The 19,730-nt window shown below is 37.5% G+C and overlaps 1 protein-coding gene across 10 annotated transcripts in view; it reads right to left on the bottom strand.

Annotated features, from left to right (window-relative positions):
* Positions 1-19,730, bottom strand: part of DOCK3 (dedicator of cytokinesis 3) — a 739,703-nt gene that overhangs the window by 224,639 nt on the left and 495,334 nt on the right. For all 10 annotated transcript variants that reach the window (XM_054483639.1, XM_054483636.2, XM_054483638.2 and 7 more), the window contains exons 11-12: positions 16,010-16,070; positions 14,604-14,751 (exon numbers count right to left, since the gene is read on the bottom strand). In XM_054483639.1, the coding sequence (XP_054339614.1) occupies positions 14,604-14,751; positions 16,010-16,070 (209 nt within the window). The remainder of the gene's footprint in view (positions 1-14,603; positions 14,752-16,009; positions 16,071-19,730) is intronic.

Here is a 19,730-nt window from a genome sequence, read left to right on the forward strand (position 1 = left end):
TCAAGCTAGAACTCAGGATTAAGAATCTCACTCAAAACCGCTCAACTACGTGGAAACTGAACAACCTGCTTCTGCATGACTACTGGGTACATAACGAAATGAAGGCAGAAATAAAGATGTTCTTTGAAACCAACGAGAACCAAGACACAACATACCAGAATCTCTGGGAGACATTCAAAGCAGTGTGTAGAGGGAAATTTATAGCACTAAATGCCCACAAGAGAAAGCAGGAAAGATCCAGAATTGACACCCTAACATCACAATTAAAAGAACTAGAAAAGCAAGAGCAAACACATTCAAAAGCTAGCAGAAGGCAAGAAATAACTAAAATCAGAGCAGAAATGAAGGACACAGAGACACAAAAAACCCTTCAAAAAATAAATGAATCCAGGAGCTGGTTTTTTGGAAGGATCAACAAAGTTGATAGACCGCTAGCAAGATTAATAAAGAAAAAAAGAGAGAAGAATCAAATAGATGCAATAAAAAATGATAAAGGGGATATCACCACCGATCCCAGAGAAATACAAACTACCATCAGAGAATATTACAAACACTTCTACGCAAATAAACTAGAAAATCTAGAAGAAATGGATAAATTCAACACATACACCCTCCCAAGACTAAACCAGGAAGAAGGTGAATCTCTGAATAGACCAATAACAGGAGCTGAAATTGTGGCAATAATCAATAGCTTACCAACCAAAAAAAGTCCAGGACCAGATGGGTTCACAGCCGAATTCTACCAGAGGTACAAGGAGGAGCTGGTACCATTCCTTCTGAAACTATTCCAATCAATAGAAAAAGAGGGAGTCCTCCCTAACTCATTTTATGAGGCCAGCATCATCCTGATACCAAAGCCTGGCAGAGACACAACAAAAAAAGACAATTTTAGACCAATATCCTTGATGAACATTGATGCAAAAATCCTCAATAAAATACTGGCAAACAGAATCCAGCAGCACATCAAAAAGCTTATCCACCATGATCAAGTGGGCTTCATCCCTGGGATGCAAGGCTGGTTCAATATACGCAAATCAATAAATGTAATCCAGCATATAAACAGAACGAAAGTCAAAAACCACATGATTATCTCAATAGATGCAGAAAAGGCCTTTGACAAAATTCAACAACCCTTCACGCTAAAAACTCAATAAATTAGGTATTGATGGGTCATATCTCAAAATAATAAGAGCTATTTATGACAAACCTACAGCCAATATCATACTGAATGGGCAAAAACTGGAAGCATTCCCTTTGAAAACTGGCACAAGACAGGGATGCCCTCTCTCACCACTTCTATTCAACATAGTGTTGGAAGTTCTGGCCAGGGCAATTAGGCAAGAGAAGGAAATCAAGGGTATTCAATTAGGAAAAGAGGAAGTCAAATTGTCCCTGTTTGCAGATGACATGATAGTATATCTAGAAAACCCCATTGTCTGAGCCCAAAATCTCCTTAAGCTGATAAGCAACTTCAGCAAAGTCTCAGGATACAAAATCAATGTACAAAAATCACAAGCATTCTTATACATCAATAACAGACAAACAGAGAGCCAAATCATGAGTGAACTCCCATTCGCAATTGCTACAAAGAGAATAAAATACCTAGGAATCCAGCTTACAAGGGATGTGAAGGAACTTTTCAAGGAGAACTACAAACCACTGCTCAAGGAAATAAAAGAGGATACAAACAAATGGAAGAACATTCCATGCTCATGGGTAGGAAGAATCAATATCGTGAAAATGGCCATACTGCCCAAGGTAATTTATACACTCAATGCCATTCCCATCAAGCTACCAATGACTTTCTTCACAGAATTGGAAAAAACTACTTGAAAGTTCATATGGAACCAAAAAAGAGCCCGCATCGCCAAGTCAATCCTAAGCCAAAAGAACAAAGCTGGAGGCATCACGCTACCTGACTTCAAACCATACTACAAGGCTACAGTAACCAAAACAGCATGGTACTGGTACCAAAACAGAGATATAGATCAATGGAACAGAACAGAGCCGTCAGAAATAATGCCACATATCTACAACTATCTGATCTTTGACAAACCTGACAAAAACAAGAAATGGGGAAAGGATTCCCTATTTAATAAATGGTGCTGGGAAAACTGGCTAGCCATATGTAGAAAGCTGAAACTGGATCCCTTCCTTACACCTTATACAAAAATCAATTCAAGATGGATTAAAGACTTAAATGTTAGACCTAAAACCATAAAAACCCTAGAAGAAAACCTAGGCAATACCATTCAGGTCATAGGCATGGGCAAGGTCTTCATGTCTAAAACACCAAAAGCAATGGCAACAAAAGCCAAAATTGACAAATGGGATCTAAGTAAACTAAAGAGCTTCTGCACAGCAAAGGAAACTACCATCAGAGTGAACAGGCAACCTACAAAATGAGAGAAAATTTTCACAACCTACTCATCTGACAAAGGGCTAATATCCAGAATCTACAATGAACTCCAACAAATTTACAAGAAAAAAACAAACAACCCCATCAAAAAGTGGGCGAAGGACATGAAGAGACACTTCTCAAAAGAAGACATTTATGCAGCCAAAAAACACATGAAAAAATGCTCACCATCACTGGCCATCAGAGAAATGCAAATCAAAACCACAATGAGATACCATCTCACACCACTTAGAATGGCAATCATTAAAAAGTCAGGAAACAACAGGTGCTGGAGAGGATGTGGAGAAATAGGAACACTTTTACACTGTTGGTGGGACTGTAAACTAGTTCAACCCTTGTGGAAGTCAGTGTGGCGATTCCTCAGGGATCTAGAACTAGAAATTCCATTTGACCCAGCCATCCCATTACTGGGTATATACCCAAAGGACTATAAATCATGCTGCTATAAAGACACATGCACACGTATGTTTATTGCGGCATTATTCACAATAGCAAAGACTTGGAACCAACCCAAATGTCCAACAATGATAGACTGGATTAAGAAAATGTGGCACATATACACCATGGAATACTATGCAGCCATAAAAAAGGATGAGTTCACGTCCTTTGTAGGGACATGGATGAAATTGGAAATCATCATTCTCAGTAAACTATCGCAAGAACAAAAAACCAAACACCGCATATTCTCACTCATAGGTGGGAATTGAACAATGAGAACACATGGACACAGGAAGGGGAACATCACACTCTGGGGACTGTTGTGGGGTGGGGGGAGGGGGGAGGGATAGCATTGAGAGATATACCTAATGCTAGACGACGAGTTGGTGGGTGCAGCGCACCAGCATGGCACATGTATACATATGTAACTTATCTGCACGTTGCGCACATGTACCATAGAGCCTAAAGTATAATAATAATAATAATAATAATAAAAAGAAAAAATAATAATAATAAAATAAAATAAAAAAAAGAAAAGCTAAGAGATCATCGAAACAGAAAATCAATAATGAAATAGCAGACTAATAGTGTAAACCAAGTGGATCTAACAGACATATACAGAGCAACAGAATACACATTCCTCTCAAGCACACATGGAACATTTTCTGGGATACAGCAATACAACATTTATTAGGTCACAAAAGAAGTCTTTTTTTTTTTTTTTTTTTTGAGATGGAGTCTCGCTCTGTCGCCCAGGCTGGAGTGCAGTGGCAAGATCTCGGCTCACTGCAAGCTCTGCCTCCCGGGTTCATGCCATTCTTCTGCCTCAGCCCCTGAGTAGCTGGGACTACAGGTGCCCGCCACCACACTCCGCTAATTTTTCTGTATTTTTAGTAGAGATGGGATTTCACCGTGTTAGCCAGGATGGTCTTGATCTCATGACCTCGTGATCTGCCCGCCTTGGCCTTCCGAAGTGCTGAGATTACAGGCGTGAGCCACCGCACCCGGCGCACGAAACAAGTCTTAACAAATTTAAGAAGAATGAAATCTCAACTATTTTTTCTGACCACAATGTTATGAAACTAGACATCAATAACATGAGGAAAACTGAAAATTTCACAAATATGTGGAAATTAAACAACATTCTCTTGAACAACTAATGGGCCAAAGAAGGAAATTCATAATATACCTTGAGATAAATGAAAATGAAAACAAAACCTATCAAGACTTATGGCATGCAGAAAAAGCAGTTCTCAGAGAAACATTTACAGCAATAAATGCCTACCTGCAGAAAAAAGATCTCAAATAATGTAATGTTATATCTCAAGGAACTAAAAAATAGCAAACTAAGCTCAAAGTTAACAAAAGGAAGAAATTAATGAAAGTTAGGGCAAAAATAAATGAAATAGAGACGAGAAAGACAACAGAAAAGATAAACATAGTTAACAGTTGGTTTCTTGAAAAGTTAAATTAAATTGACAAATCTTTTTTTTTTTTTTTTTTTTTTTTTTGAGATGGAGTCTCGCTCTGTGGCCAGGCTGGAGTGCAGTGGTGTGATCTTGGCTCACTGCAATCTCTGCCTCCTGGGTTCAAGGCATTCTCCTGCCTCAGCCTCCCGAGCAGTTGGGATTACAGGTGCATGCTACCACACCCAGCTAATTTTTGTATTTTTAGTAGAGATGGGGTTTCACCATGTTGGCCAGGATGGTCCTGATCTCCTGATCTCATGATCCACCCGCCTTGGCCTCCCAAAGTGCTGGGATTACAGGCGTGAGCCACCGCGCCTGGCTGACAAATCTTTAGTTGAATTAACCAAGAGCACAAAGAGAGAAGACTCAAATAAATAGAATTATAAGTGAAAGAGGAAACATTACAACTGATACTACAGAAATACAAAGTTATCATAACAAACTTCTATGTACAATTATATGTTAAGAAATTAGATAACCTAAGAAAATGGATAAATTCCTAGAAACATACAACTTACCAAGATTGAATCATAAAGAATAAAAAAAAATCAATAAGAATACAGAAGCAGTAATAAAAAATCTCCCAACAAAGAAATGCCCAGGACCAAAAGGCTTCATGGGTGAAGTCTACTAAACATTTGAAAAATAATTAATGTCAATCCTTCTCAAACTACCCCCCCAAAAAAATGAAGAGAAGGGAGCATTTTCAAACCCATTTTACAATGCCAACATTATCCTGATACTAAAGTCAGATAAAAAGACTATAGGTTGAGTAACCCTTATATAAAATGCTTGGGACTAGAATTGTTTCAGATTTTTAATTTTTTCAGATGTTGGAATATTTGCATTATACTTACTGGTTGAACATTCCTAATCTGAAAATCTGAAACCCAATATGCTCCAATGAACATTTTCTTTTGAGAATCATATCAGCACTAAAAAATGTCAGATTTTGGAGCATTTCAGATTTTAGATATTAAACCCATACAAAAAAAGAAAATTACAAGTCTGATGAACACAGATACAAAATTTCTGATGAACACAGATGCAGAATTTCTCAACAAAATACTAGCAAACCACATCCAATGGCACACTGAAAGGATCATATACCACAATCAAGTGAGATTCATCCCTGGGATAGCAGGATGGTTAAACATACATGAATCAATAAATGTGACGTACCACATTAAGAAAATGAAGGATACAAATAATACGACCATTTCTTTTTTTTTTTTTACTTTTATTTTAGGTTCAGGGGTAAATGTGCAGGTTTGCTATATAGGTAAACTCGTATCATAAGGGTTGGCTGTACAGATTATTTCATTACCCAGGTACTAGGCCTAGTACCCAATAGTTATTTTTTCTACTCATCTCCCTCCTCCCACCCTCATCCTCAGGTGGGCCCTGGTGTCTGCTGTTCCCCTCTTTGTGTCCATGTGTTCTCACCACTTAGCTCCCACATACAAGTGAGAACATGTGGTATTTGGTTTTCTGTCTCTGAGTTAGTTTGCTAAGACTGATGGCCTCCAGCTCCATCCACGTTTCTGCAAAGGACAGGATCTTTTTCTTTTTTATGGTTGCATAGTATTCCATGGTGTATATGTGCCACATTTTCTTTATGCAGTCTACCATTGATGGGCATTTAGGATGATTACATGTCTTTGCTATTGTGAATAGTGCTACAATGAACATACATGTGCATGTGTCTTTCTGACAGAAAAATTCATATTCCTTTGGGTATATATCCAGTAATGGAATTGCTGGGTCAAATGGTAGTTCTGCTTTTAGGTTTTTGAGGAATCGACATACTGTTTTCCACAATGGTTGAACTAATTTATACTCACACCAACAGTGTATAAGTGTTCCCTTTTCTCTGCAACTTCACCAGCATCTGTTATTTTTTGACTTTTTAATGATAGCCACTCTGACTGGTGTGAGATGGTATCTCATTGTGGTTTTGATTTGCATTTCTCTAATGATCAGTGATGTTTAGCTTTTTTTCATATGCTTGTTGGCCACATGTATGTCTTCTGTTGAAGGTATCTATACATGTCCTTTGCCCAGTTTTTAATGGCATTTCTTTTTCTTGTAAATTTGTTTAAGTTCCTTATCAATGCTAGATATTGGACCTTTGTCAGATGCATAGTTTGCAAATATTTTCTCCTATTTCTGTAGGTTCTCTGTTTACTCCGTTGATAGTGTCTTTTTCCATGCAGACTCTCTAGTTTAATTAGATCCCATCTGCCAATTTTCGCATTTGTTCCAATGGCTTTTGTCATTTTCATCATGAAATCTTTGCCCATTCCTATGTCTAGAATGGTATTGCCTAGGTTGTCTACCAGGGTTTTTATAGTTTCGGGTTTCATGTTTAAGTCCTTAATCCATCTTGAGTTGATTTTTATATATGGTGTAAGGAAGGGGTCCAATTTCAATCTTATGCTTATTGCTAGAAAGTTATCCCGGTGTCATTTATTGAATAGGGAGTCCTTTCCCCATTGCTTGTTTTCGTCAGCTTTGTTGAAGATCAGATTGTTGTAGGCATGCTGCCTTATTTCTGGGCTCTGTATTCTGTTCTATTTGTCTATGTGTCTGTTTTTGTACCAGTACCATGCTGTTTTGGTTACTGCAGTCCTATAGTACAGCTTGAAGTCAGGTAGCATGATGCCTCCAGCTTTGTTCTTTTTGCTTAGGATTGCCTTAGCCATTCGGGCTCTTTTTTGGTTCCATGTGAGTTTTAAAATAGTTTTTTCTAGTTCTGTGAAGAATGTCACTAGCAGTTTGATAGGAATAGCATTGAGTGACCATTTCAACAGATGTAGAAAACGTGTTTGACAAAATTTAACATCCTTTCATGATGAAAACTCTCAATAAATTAGCTATATAAGAAATAAAGGCCCTTTACGATGAGCCCACAGCTAATACCATATTCAATAGTGAAAAGCTAAAAGCCTTTTTTCTAGGATCAGAAACATGACAAAGATGTCCACTCTCATCACTTTTGTTCAACGCAGTACTAGAAGTTCTAGCCAGAGCAATCAGGCAAGAAAAAATAAGACACATCCAGACTGGAAGTGAAGAAGTTAAACTGTCTCTGTTTGCAGATGACATGACCTTATATACATATAAAAAGCCTAAAGACCCAATCAAAAAACCGTTAGAATAAATAAATTCGGTAAAGTAGCAGGAGATAAAATCAATATAAAAAATCAGCAATATTTCTATATACTAATGACAAGCTCTCCAAAAAAGTTAAGAAAACAATGTCATTTATGATAGCATCAAAAATATATAATATTTAGGAATAATTTAACCAAGAAAGTGAATGATCTATTTACTGAAAACTATAAAACACTGATGAAAGAAATTGCAGAAGACACAAATAAATGAAAAAAAATCCAGTGTTCATAAGCTGGAAGAATTCATATTTTCAAAATATCCATATACTACCAAAAGTGATCTACAGATTCAAGGCAGCCTGTATCAATATTCCAAATGACATTTTTCACAGGAATAGAAAGGAACAATCCTGAAATTCGTATGGAACCACAAAAGTCTCTGAATACCCAAAGCAATCTTGTGAAATAAGGACAAAGCTAGGGGCATCACACTTCCTGATTTCAAATAATGTTGTAAAGTTACAGTAATCAAAATAATATGGTAATGGCATAAAAACAGACACATAGACCAATGGAACAGAATACAGATCCTGGAAATAAACTCAGTGAACAAGTCTTTGACAAGGGTACCAAGAATACACAATGGGGAAAGGACAGTTTTCAATAAGTAGTGCTGGGAAAACTGGACATCCACATATAAAAGGATGAAATTGGACCTTATCTGACATAAAACACAAAAACTAACTCGAAAGAGATTAAATACTTAAATATAACATCTAAAACTGTAAAACTAGGAGAAAACAGAAATAAAAGCTCCTTGACATTGGGTCTTAGCAGTGATTTTTTGAGATATGACAACAAATACATAGGCAAGCCAAAATAAATAAATGGAACTATATCAAACTAAAAACCTTCACAGCAAAGGAAACAATCAACAAAACAAAAAGGCAATCTATGGAATGAGAGGAAATATTTGTAAACCATATATCTGATAGAGGATTAATATCTAAAACTATATAAAGAACTCACATAACTGAATTGCATAAAAACAAATAACTCAATTACAAAACAGCCAAAAAGGCCTGAAAGACATTTTCCCAAAGAAGACACACAAATGGCCAACACGTATATGAAAAGGTACTCAATATCACTAACCATCAGGAAAATACAAATCAAAAAGAAGATGAGATATCACCTCACATCTCTTAGGATGGCTGTAATCACAAAACAAGAGATAACAAGTGATGACAAGAGTGTGAAGACAAGGGAACTCTTCAACACTGTTGATGGAAATGTAAATTGGTGCAGCCATTATGGTATGGCAGTTCCTCAAAAAATTAAAAATAGAACAACTATTTGATCCAGCAATCGCACTTCTGGTATATCCCAAAGAAAAAGAAATCAGTATCTTGAAGAGATATCTGCACTCCCAGGTTTACTGCAGTATTATATACACTAGCCATGATATGGAAACAAGCAGCCATCAACAGATGAATAATAAAGAATATACACAGGCCAGGCATGGTGAGTCATGCCTATAATCCCAGCACTTTGGGAGGCTGAGGCGGGCAGATCATCTGAGGTCAGGAGTTTGAGACGAGCCTGGCCAACATGGTGAAACCTCGTCTCTACCAAAAATACAAATATTAGCTGGGCATGGTGGTGGACACCTGTAATACCAGCTACTCGGGAGGCTGAGGCAGGAGAATTGCTTGAACCCAGGAAGTGGAGGTTGCAGTGAGCTGAGATTGCGCCATTGCACTCCAGCCTGGGTGACAAGTGTGAGACTCCGTCTCAAAAAAAAAAAAAAAGAATATATATATATAGTTCTTTGAATAAAAATAATATATATAATTATACATAATAAAGAATATATAATTACAATGGGAAGTGACAGATGAATAATAAGGAATTATATTTTTTTTATTATTCATCTGTCAATTCCCAATGTAATTATATTTACTTGTGATGGCCACTGAGATAAATACATCTATTTTATCTTCTGAAATAGAATAAATAATGGTATAGAATTAAAAATTATGTATCAATTATACATATAACAGATTATTCACCCATAATAAAAAAGGGAATCCTGCTTTTGCAACAACATGGACAACCCTAGGGGGCACTGTGCTAAGTAAAATAAGTCAGATATGGAAAGACAAATACTACATAATCTCTCACTAATATGAGGAATCTAAAAAAGTCATTCATAGAAGCAGAGAGTAGAATGGTGGTTGCCAGGGGCTAGGTGATAGTGGAAAAGAGGAGGTAATGGAGAGATGTTCATCTCAGGACACAAACTTTCAGTTGTAAGATAAATAACTTCTGGAGATTTATGTACAGCATGGTAGCTATAGTTAATAATGCTACACTGTATATTTGCTAAAATGGTAAACATTAAGTGTTCTTACCACAAGAAAAGTAAATATGTCAAGTGATGAATATGTTCCTTAGCTTCAATGTGGTAATCATCTGACAATATTTATGTATATCAAATCATCATGTTGTACAATTTAAATGCACACAATTTTTTATTTGTCAATTATAACTCAGTAAGGCTAGGGGATAAAAAGAGGATGGCCCAATGGGCCTTCACCCATTTCAGAATGTGCTTCCATTTAAGAATGGCTCCTGGCTGGGCGTGGTGGCTCACGCCTATAACCCCATCACTTTGGGAGGCTGAGTACAAGGTTAGGAGATCAAGACCATCCTAGCCAACATGGTGAAACCCCATCTCTACTAAAAATACAAAAATTAGCCGGGCGTGGCAGTGAGTGCCTGTAGTCCCAGCTACTCGGGAGGCTGAGGGAGGAGAATGGCTTGAACCTGGGAGGCGGAGGCTGCAGTGAGGCGAGATTGCGCCACTGCGCTCCAGCCTCGGTGACAAAGCGAGACTCCGTCACAAAAAAAAAAAAAAAAAAAAAAAAGGCTCCTAAACAAGTACTCTTAAGACAGTTTTGTGGGGAAGGTGGTTATGAAGCAAAGAACCCAAAGACAGTATTCTCAAAAAATGCCTGAATAGGCCTAGTGTCTATCCCAAATATGAGGAGCAGCTCCCTTCCAGTCATCACTCACAGAAGAGGCTGTCGCCTAATATTGCTTTAATTAAAAGAAGTTTATTTCTTCACATTTTTAATTTTTGTGGGTACCTAGTAGGTGTATGCCACTTGATATTTCTGGCCTCATAAAGCCTTTCATGATATGGGGCATTCTCTGAATCTCTCTTTTTTTCTCTTTTTTTTTTGAGATGGAGTCTCACTCTGTCACCCAGGCTGGAGTGCAGTGGCGCCGTGTCAGCTCACTGCAAGTTCTGCCTCCCGGGTTCACGCCATTCTCCTGCCTCAGCCTTCCCGAGTAGCTGGGACTACAGGCGCCCACCATCACGGCTGGCTAATTTTTTTGTATTTTTAGTAGACACGGGGTTTCACCGTGTTAGCCAGGATGGTCTTGATCTCCTGACCTCATGATCTGCCTGCCTCAGCCTCCCATAGTGCTGGGATTACAGGTGTGAGCCACCACGCCCGGCCTGAATCTCTTTATTTTGAACATCACAGCACTGTTTGGGTAACTTATGTTCATCTGAAATTACCTCAATCAATGGGAGTTTTTAGATGCTTATGAAGGTTATCTGGCAGAATTGGTTGAAAGACATTTTTTAAAAAAAGAGCAAAGCTACACAGATTTAGTAATTATGGTTGGGGTATGATCACCAAATTGAAGTGTTAAATGCTATTGTAAAAATCACCATAAAAGTAGCATAGTAAGTGGCGGTATCATCTTGTGCCTCAAGATGAATTTCCACTGTGAAAGCATCACGAAAGTGTCAAAGAATAATGCATCAAAGCCAATCTGGTGGGAGTAAAAATAATGTGCCTTGGAAAACTGTGTCAGATAATTCAGAAGGTAGCTTAAGTGAAGACAAAGACCCGATGACATGGCTGCATATGAATAATTTAAATAAATTTTTTCATAAAATTCGAGTCAAGAATAAGCAATATATCTCAATTTTACATAATATGTGATTGAGTATATAATTTGTAATACATATTTTATAATATAAAATATATTGTAATCCAAATTAAAAATTTAATATTCAAAATATGTATTTATCTGTTTCATTAAGGTTGGCCTAAATATGTTTATTTGGACATTTTTCATTATAAAATTGGACAGCGATCATCACATATTCAAAGCCATCTTGTATTTGGTTACATGGGTTATTTATGGACATCCATCCCCTCCAATGCTGGCTTTAGCTCCTGGCACTCCTCTCCTTTTGGGTTCTAAGTACAGCATGCCCTGTGCCTGCTTGTGACCCCTTGTCCTTCTGGTCAAGAAAAATATGGTATCTATATTGGACTGAAATGTACATATGGTTATTTATTTGTGAGTTTTAAGGCTTTTGACTCATTAGGAAGTGACTTAGTTTTCGTGCCTCAGCCTCTTATTGCAATTTTTTTTTTTTTTTTTTGCTATTTTCTTAAAAAGATGTGTGGTGCCTTCCCATACACATGTGAAAACAACATTATACAGCAGAATAGTGGCCTTGGCAGAGACAGACAGGAGTGTCTACCTTCTCTGGTTAAGGCTGACTATGAACAATGAAAGAAATGATGAGAATGTGAACAACTAATCAGATATTTGCCAATTCATTCATTGAAACGGTGTAAGAGGTTTTCATCTTTGTAAAATCCTGTCCTAGCAAAGGCTAAAGCACTATCAATAGCAATTAGTAAACTCTTTAAGCTTCCAATTCAATCTAACCAAAAAAAATGTTGCCTGAAACTTACTGGAAAATATTGCTACTCCTGAGGGCTAGATTCACTGTGCTGATGTGGATTAAAATGACTAATTCTAGAATAATTCTATATTGCACACAAAATCAATTTCACAAACATGCATTTGACAGTCTGTTTGAAAGTCTGTTAACATTTTCAAGTGGAAAAATTATTGTACATTTTAACTCTATTAATCCTTCAAAAGAAAATTTGAAAAAAATATCTTCTCTATAAACAAATTTTTTTCATCTTTTTAGAACTAGTATATTAGACACAGCCCATCCATAAGAAGGAGCTAAGAAAAATACATACATGAATCCTGTTTCTCGCAGAAAGCTGTTGCTTTAGAAGCAATTAGGCCAATTAAGCCTGGCAGCATGATTTCAGGAGGAATGCTGTGCAAGCTCCTATCTGTAATGAAAATTTGCACCGAAACAAGGAAGGCATAATACATGCAAAGAGATAACAATTCTGGAGTGCTACCTATAAATCTCTTGCCCTTAGAAGGAATACAGTGGAGTAGGATGATAATGATAATGATTTCGGATTTCTGTTTAGTCCTTTTCAAAGGGAGGAAGGCATATAAACAAGCAGGTTCCACCACCCATCAGTTTGGGGATTTGGTAAATGGAGAAAGCCTGTGACTGATGCATGGAAGGAGGAGAAAACCAGCCAAAATTTTCTTTGTAAGTTATGATTCCAAAGGAAGATCCTCATCCCATAAAGTATACAACTCTGAAAGGAACAAAGCTGAAGGGAAAATAGGTAATGAGGAGATTGGGTTTTTATTTTGAAATTAATCAAATGTGGCTTAACAGAAATTGTGAATTAAGCTTATTTCATGCCCAAGTCAGATAGAGCAACAGATAATACAGAAAAATCTCTATACAATATGATGGTGAAGATACATTAACATGGTGATTGGAAGTATTTTATTTAATTTGGATAAACAATATTGGGTTTTTAAACTGAAAGATGAGTTTTTAAAAATTCTCACAGTTTTAAATATACTTGCTTTAAAAACTTACTAAACTCACCACTGATCATTTTTCAGCACTACAATTTGTGTCTAACTATATGAGCAAAGATGGAGTATATGACTGAATTCTGCATTTCTTTTCATTATTGTGTTTTTCCTATTGTTTAACAAGTTAGAAGGAGATGGACTGCTTATCTAAGACAATATCTCTTGGTTGAAGAACACTAAAAATAATGCCATGCCTGGTTGGATGTGACTTATCGATCTCCGCTGGCACAAGTGAAGAATAATATCTCAGCTCCTCAGAAAAATTGGCTATCTTTCAAAGATAGAGAAACTTGACTCATGAGCATTCTTTTAAACAATCTTGATCATTAGCCAGCTCAGTTATAATAACTGGTGGGCAAGCATTAGACATGCAAGACTCTCATAGCCAAGACACATGAGAAGTATATTGTTAGCTTTTCTGCAAATATATAAGATTGGTTAATTCTGGAGAAAAAAGAAAATGTGTACTACCAGATTTTCACTTTAGGACAGAAGGTCCCAAATGAAGCTGTTTCAGAATTACCTGGGAAGCTTATTAAAAATAACGCTGCCTGGGCCCCACCCCAAATCTTAGATCAATCTTCTGCATTTTCTTTTTTTTTTTTTTTTTTTTTGAGACAGAGTCTCGCTCTGTCGCCCAGGCTGGAGTGCAGTGGCATGATCTTGGCTCACTGCAAGCTCCACCTCCCAGGTTCGCGCCATTCTCCTGCCTCAGCCTCCCGAGTAGCTGGGACTACAGGCGCCGGCCACCACACCTGGCTAATTTTTTGTATTTTTAGTAGAGACAAGGTTTCACTGTGTTAGCCAGGACGGTCTTGATCTCCTGACCTCATGATTCGCCTGCCTTGGACTCCCAAAGTGCTGGGATTACAGGCGTGAGCCCCCGTGCCCAGACAATCTTCTGCATTTTCAAAAAGCTCCCTTTCCTACATCCTGGTGATTCTGTGTCCACAAGGTGTTTTTGTTTTTTTTTTTTCTTTGAAACGGAGTCTAGCTCTGTCGCCCAGGCTAGAGTGCAGTGATGCAATCTCAGCTCACTGCAACCTCTGCCTCCCAGGTTCAAGCGACTCTCCTGCCTCAGCCTCCTCAGTAGCTGGGATTACAGGCGCGTGCCACCACGCCCGGCTAATCTTTTGTATTTTCAGTAGAGACAAGGTTTCACTGTGTTAGCCAGAATGGTCTCGATCTCCTGACCTTGTGATCTGCCCACCTCGCCCTCCCAAAGTATTGGGAATACAGGCATGAGCCACTGCGCGGCCCGTGTCCACAAGGTTTGAGCACTGCTACTCTCAAGGGCAGTGCTGGGATGTCTTATGCTACAAATCATTAATATTCCTCATGTCCATTACTCACGTGTAAACCTTAAGAACAAAATCCTTTTCCTCCTTTACTTCTGTGAGTGACTGTAGGACATCCAAGATGCTTAGGACCGCACAGCCATATGGTCGCCTGTAGTGCAGGTGAGGAGGACCTTTCTTTGAGTCGTTCAGGAGCATCCGGCCTTGGGCACAGCAGAAAACACTAGTCAGACTGAGAAAGGCATGCTCCTCTCCAGTATCACCTAATTGTCATCCAAGGATGCCTGAGCTACAGGCACCTAGGAAATCCTCTAAGGTGAAGACTACAGGGCTGAAGGGAGTCATCCAAGGATATTTATGTGGAAGAACACCAAACAGGCCTCTGGCCAAAGCTCTTCCCTGTACTACATTCAATCAATCATTCTTATCTAACTCTAAACCAATATCAACACTCCATTTATTAATCACATGAGAATAAAAGTGATTTTATGAATTTCTTAGAAAAACCAATGTGCTAATAATAGATTTAAACTTCTCAGGTATGTTTTAGATACAAAGTTTAGTATTTTCGCTGCCAGGTATAAACTACATATGCACAGACAAGGAGGATACTGCATTCTTTCAACCAAATTCTGCTGTCAAACATCATCCTGAACAATTGTGGGACTGAGAGTAGTCTTAGAAAGTGGATGAGTGTTTACTTTTCCTGCTTACCAAAGCTGTGCCTACAGTGGCAAGAAGACTTGAAAATGCTGGAACCTTAACAAACACTTTATTTAGTACAGCAAATAGCTGTTTTGTTGGCAAGGGATTAAAAAATATTCTTTGATAAAAATGTACATGATAGGCCAAAACTCAAACCTATGAAGGACTTGGTTCGCCATAGCCCCAAAAGTTGTATCATAAACTTGAAATAAGTCTGAGCAAACCAACCACAGAACAGTAGTAAAAATCACTTTTTCATCTTGGGTGGGGTAGAAGTGAAATGTCATCCATCTTCTGGAGTGATGACAATAACTCTAATTTTGTGGAGAGAACCACAGACACATAATTTCAAACACAAACAATAGGTGGTGAATGGCCTTTGCTGTGAAGTTGGCACCTCTGGAAACCTGCTATAAGATCTCTGAGGGAAAGGGTAGGTACAGAGGCAGGGCACTGTATTAGAAATAATGTCTAGAAGCAGACCATTTTAAATAAAAAGTTAGGGTCTAAAAACAGGGAGCAAAGGTTTTAAGTGATTAAAAAACACAACCAAAACCCACCCCTCCGAATCCATTTATATCAAAACAAACTACCATAGCAGTTGAGCTTAGGTATAGCTTCAATACAAGCTGGACTCTAATCCTGAGAGCTGAAATTACAGGTAAGATCTAGGGAGAAAACAAAGCTCATGCACAAGACATACTTATCCCAAGTTGGGCCAGTCTTAGTCATGTGAATGGGTAAGGTGAACAGTACCTATTCGGATCACATGGGCAACGATATACAAATCTCTCTTCATATCTTTGCTGCTCAGATCCTAAGAGAAAAAATAAGTAAATTCAGGCAAGGAATACACAGAAAATAATTAAAAATTCATTTTGAATCTCTAGTCATTTGCTTTTACTGTATGTTATAGGCAGGGGAAGGAAGATTACAGCACACAGCACTTTAATGGTTTATAAGATGCCTGCAGTGAAAGTCTGGATATCTTATATGCCTTTGGAAGTTTATTTCATTGACAACATTTTTCCAGCTCCCATTTACACCACTTAACAAATAAAAAGTCTATAAAAGTTCTCACGTTAGAAATCTTCATGGTATTGCCTTATTCCATGTTTACTCTAACATCATATAAAAACATTTTGTAACAGAAGGAATAAATGTTCTGTAAAGAAAAAATTGGGAAAACACCAAAAAGCTCATCAATAACTAAAATTCTGTAAGTTTGTTCTCCACTAATTTTACATTGATTCCTCTGTCCACAAATGATTACACACGAAGTTGTTCCACTTAAAAGAGATTAATTTGATATCAGTGAAACCTCAATAATTTGATTTCTATTTCTAAATTCTGATATTTATCATTTGTACTAAATTATAGTTGAAAATAATCTTATTGAAAAAAATTAAGGGTTTCCTTTAAGTAAACAGATATGATCCAGAATCAGAAAATTTCCAAACCAAAGAGTTATGAAAATCATTCCTTTTTCTTTCTTTCTTTCTTCCTTTTCTTTAGAAAACAAGGTCTTGCTCTGTCACCAGGATGGAGTGCAGTGGTGCGATCATGGCTCACTGCAGCCTTGTACTCTGGGTCAAGCGATTCTCCCACCTCAGCTTCCCAAGTAACTGGTACTACAGGTGTGCACCATCATGCCCAGCTATTTTTAAAATTATTTGTAGAGATGGGGTCTTGCTATGTTGCCAGAGCTGGTCTCGAACTTCTAGGCTCAAGCAATCTTCCTGCCTCAGCCTCCCAAAGTGTTGAGATTACAGGTGTTAGTTACCATGCCCAATCTGATAATCATTCTATTTGTATTTAGAACATATGTTGAAATGTTTGTTGATGAGTATGCATTATGCTTTTTAAATGTATTGTACTTGAAATAATAAAAATTATTTAATATGTATTCTGTTTCAGATTTTTCACCAGGCCATCAACTTGCCGCTCTCTCAGCCATTATTGTGAGTTAATGATACTTGATGGAATAACCTTTGTCCTTAATGTGACAGGTTTCTGTGATCTCCCTTTTGCTTCTAGGAAAGGCTCCCTTGGTTCCATTTCCTTTTCCTCTTTCATGTTTTGATTGACCCCAGATGCCTGTCTCTCTTCAATTAAAAAAAAAAATGTACTCCCAGCTACTCGGGAGGCTGAGGCAGGAGAATGACATGAACCCGGGAGGCAGAGCTTGCAATGAGCCGAGAAAGAGACTGCTACTGCAGTCTGGCCTGGGCAAAAAAGCGAGACTCTGTCTCAAAAAAAAAAAAAAAAAGGTACAAACAAATAGCAGTCATGATTTGGAATGAGCTTAGAGATTCAGAGTCTACATGTTTCTTAATTTGTAAACCCTGTTGCAGGGTTAGCACTAGTGTGAGGCCAGCAAGGCACCTAAGGTGCAAAATTTAAGAAGGCACTCGCTCTCAAGATCCTGCGCTTTGTTTGCCTTAGCCTAGTCCCAGCCTCGCCCTATTAAATGGCCCTGAACATATGAAAGAAAAGGAGACACTAAGAAGTAATATGTGGGCCAGGCATGGCAGCATATGTCTGTAATCCCAGCCCTTTTGGAGGCCGAGGTGGGAGGATCACTTGAGGTCAGGAGTTTGAGGCCAGCCTGGCCAACATGGTGAAACCCCATCTCTACTTAAAATACAAAAATTAGCTGGATGTGGTGGCACCCACTTGTAATCCCAGCTACTTGGGAGGCTGAAGCAGGAGAATGGCTTGAACCTGGGAGATGGAGGCTGCAGTGAGCCCAGATTGTGCCACTGTACTCCAGTGACAGAGAGACTCCATCTCAAAAAAAAAAAAGTAATATGTAGTGGTGAAACTGAAGCTTTTAGATGGTTATAATATTTTGTCAAGTTCTTAAAATAATAAAGTATGTTTATAATGAAACAGGTTACAAAATAATTAAACATAAATTGATATCTGGAATCACAAAGATATGTTTTTACATGAAAGTTGTGTTTGATATTGAAAAAGGATGTTTCAGGCCCCATTTCACTAATTCTTTTAATTAAACATGGAACTTAAAATAATATTAAAATAGTGCTATGTTTTTATACTTATTAAGATGGTACTAAACAAGTGAAAATTGAAAATCAGGTTACCATTTTTATATACTTTTTTGAATTGAAAGATGTTGATTACTGAAGGATATAGAAATGTTCAACACATTTCAAAGTGAAATGGTTCCTCCTACACAGCCTGGATTGTGTACATCCAAACTATCAAATGACTCGTATAATCACTGACTCCAATGTACCTATGGAATTCAAGCCAGTTTCCAAAGATGTCCAAATACTAATCTGATGGGTTGTACACAAAAATACTAAATGTTTCCCTTGACTCTGCTGAGTGAATAAAAGAAGCCTTAAGTATAATTTATGGTATTTTCCAAGTGGCTGAGTAGGGGCTCTTTCTGACCATCACGTACACAGCATCCAGAACTTTCAGTGGTATTTATTTGACATCAATAGAAATAAGACAATAATTAGTGCAAGAAAATATTTTAAGCAAAATTATTATTTGTGAGTTCCACAGAATTTCAATATAAAAGCTATCTTATTAAATGTAAGTGCATGACTAAACACAGTTACCATAAAGTTTGTTAAACATATATTCTTCAAGACTAAGCACCAAGGGTGGTTATCTACATTATATTACTCACATGACCTGTAAAAGAAAGATGAGAAGAAGGGTGATGTATCTATCATTCATCTGGTGAGCAGGATTTCAATCCTGATTATATGGCAGGAATTAGACTTGTTCACTGGACCAAACTCTCTAATCCTACTTAACTAGGAAGCTGCTCCCAACTAAACAGTGCGTAGAAGAGACAATTGAGGACAATGACTTAGGGTCCAGCATCTTAGACTCACTCATTTGAAACATGAAAAAGTTAATTAACTTTCCTGTGCCTGGGACACTCTTTTTCTATAGAGATAATGGGATTTTCGAATACAAAATAAAACCAGCTTATTCATACGTAAGCTGCAGAAAATAAGGTAGTATTTTAATACATAATGTTATTATAGTAATAATCAAGTTCAATTCTGAACTCTAAAAAATCACTACTTAAAATTCTATCTTGGAACGTAGAAGAGTATAAATAAATATATAAAATAAAATGACAACTAATGCATGGATAACTGTACAAATTCATTCTCTGAGTTGATCACTTGAATATGACAGCAAATAAACATTTATTCATTTGTTTATGTAACAAATCATTACTGACACCTTGCAGGCAGTGTGTATGAGGTCCTGAATATCTAAGAATGAGTAAATACAAACAGATATACTTTCACACGTTTGTATACAGAGCCATTGTTTAGCAGGAAAGTCAGCAAAATCCTCATTGTATTGGCCGTCCACGTAAGTATAAAACGTATTCTCCTTGGATAAAATTCTTCCTTGGTAGGAAACCCTAAAATCTAACCAAGTCAGAAAAACTAAGGCCTCAAAGAGAATAAGGCCG

This window comes from Pongo pygmaeus, chromosome 2 (genome assembly GCF_028885625.2).
Source record: "Pongo pygmaeus isolate AG05252 chromosome 2, NHGRI_mPonPyg2-v2.0_pri, whole genome shotgun sequence".
Taxonomy (NCBI): domain Eukaryota; kingdom Metazoa; phylum Chordata; class Mammalia; order Primates; family Hominidae; genus Pongo; species Pongo pygmaeus.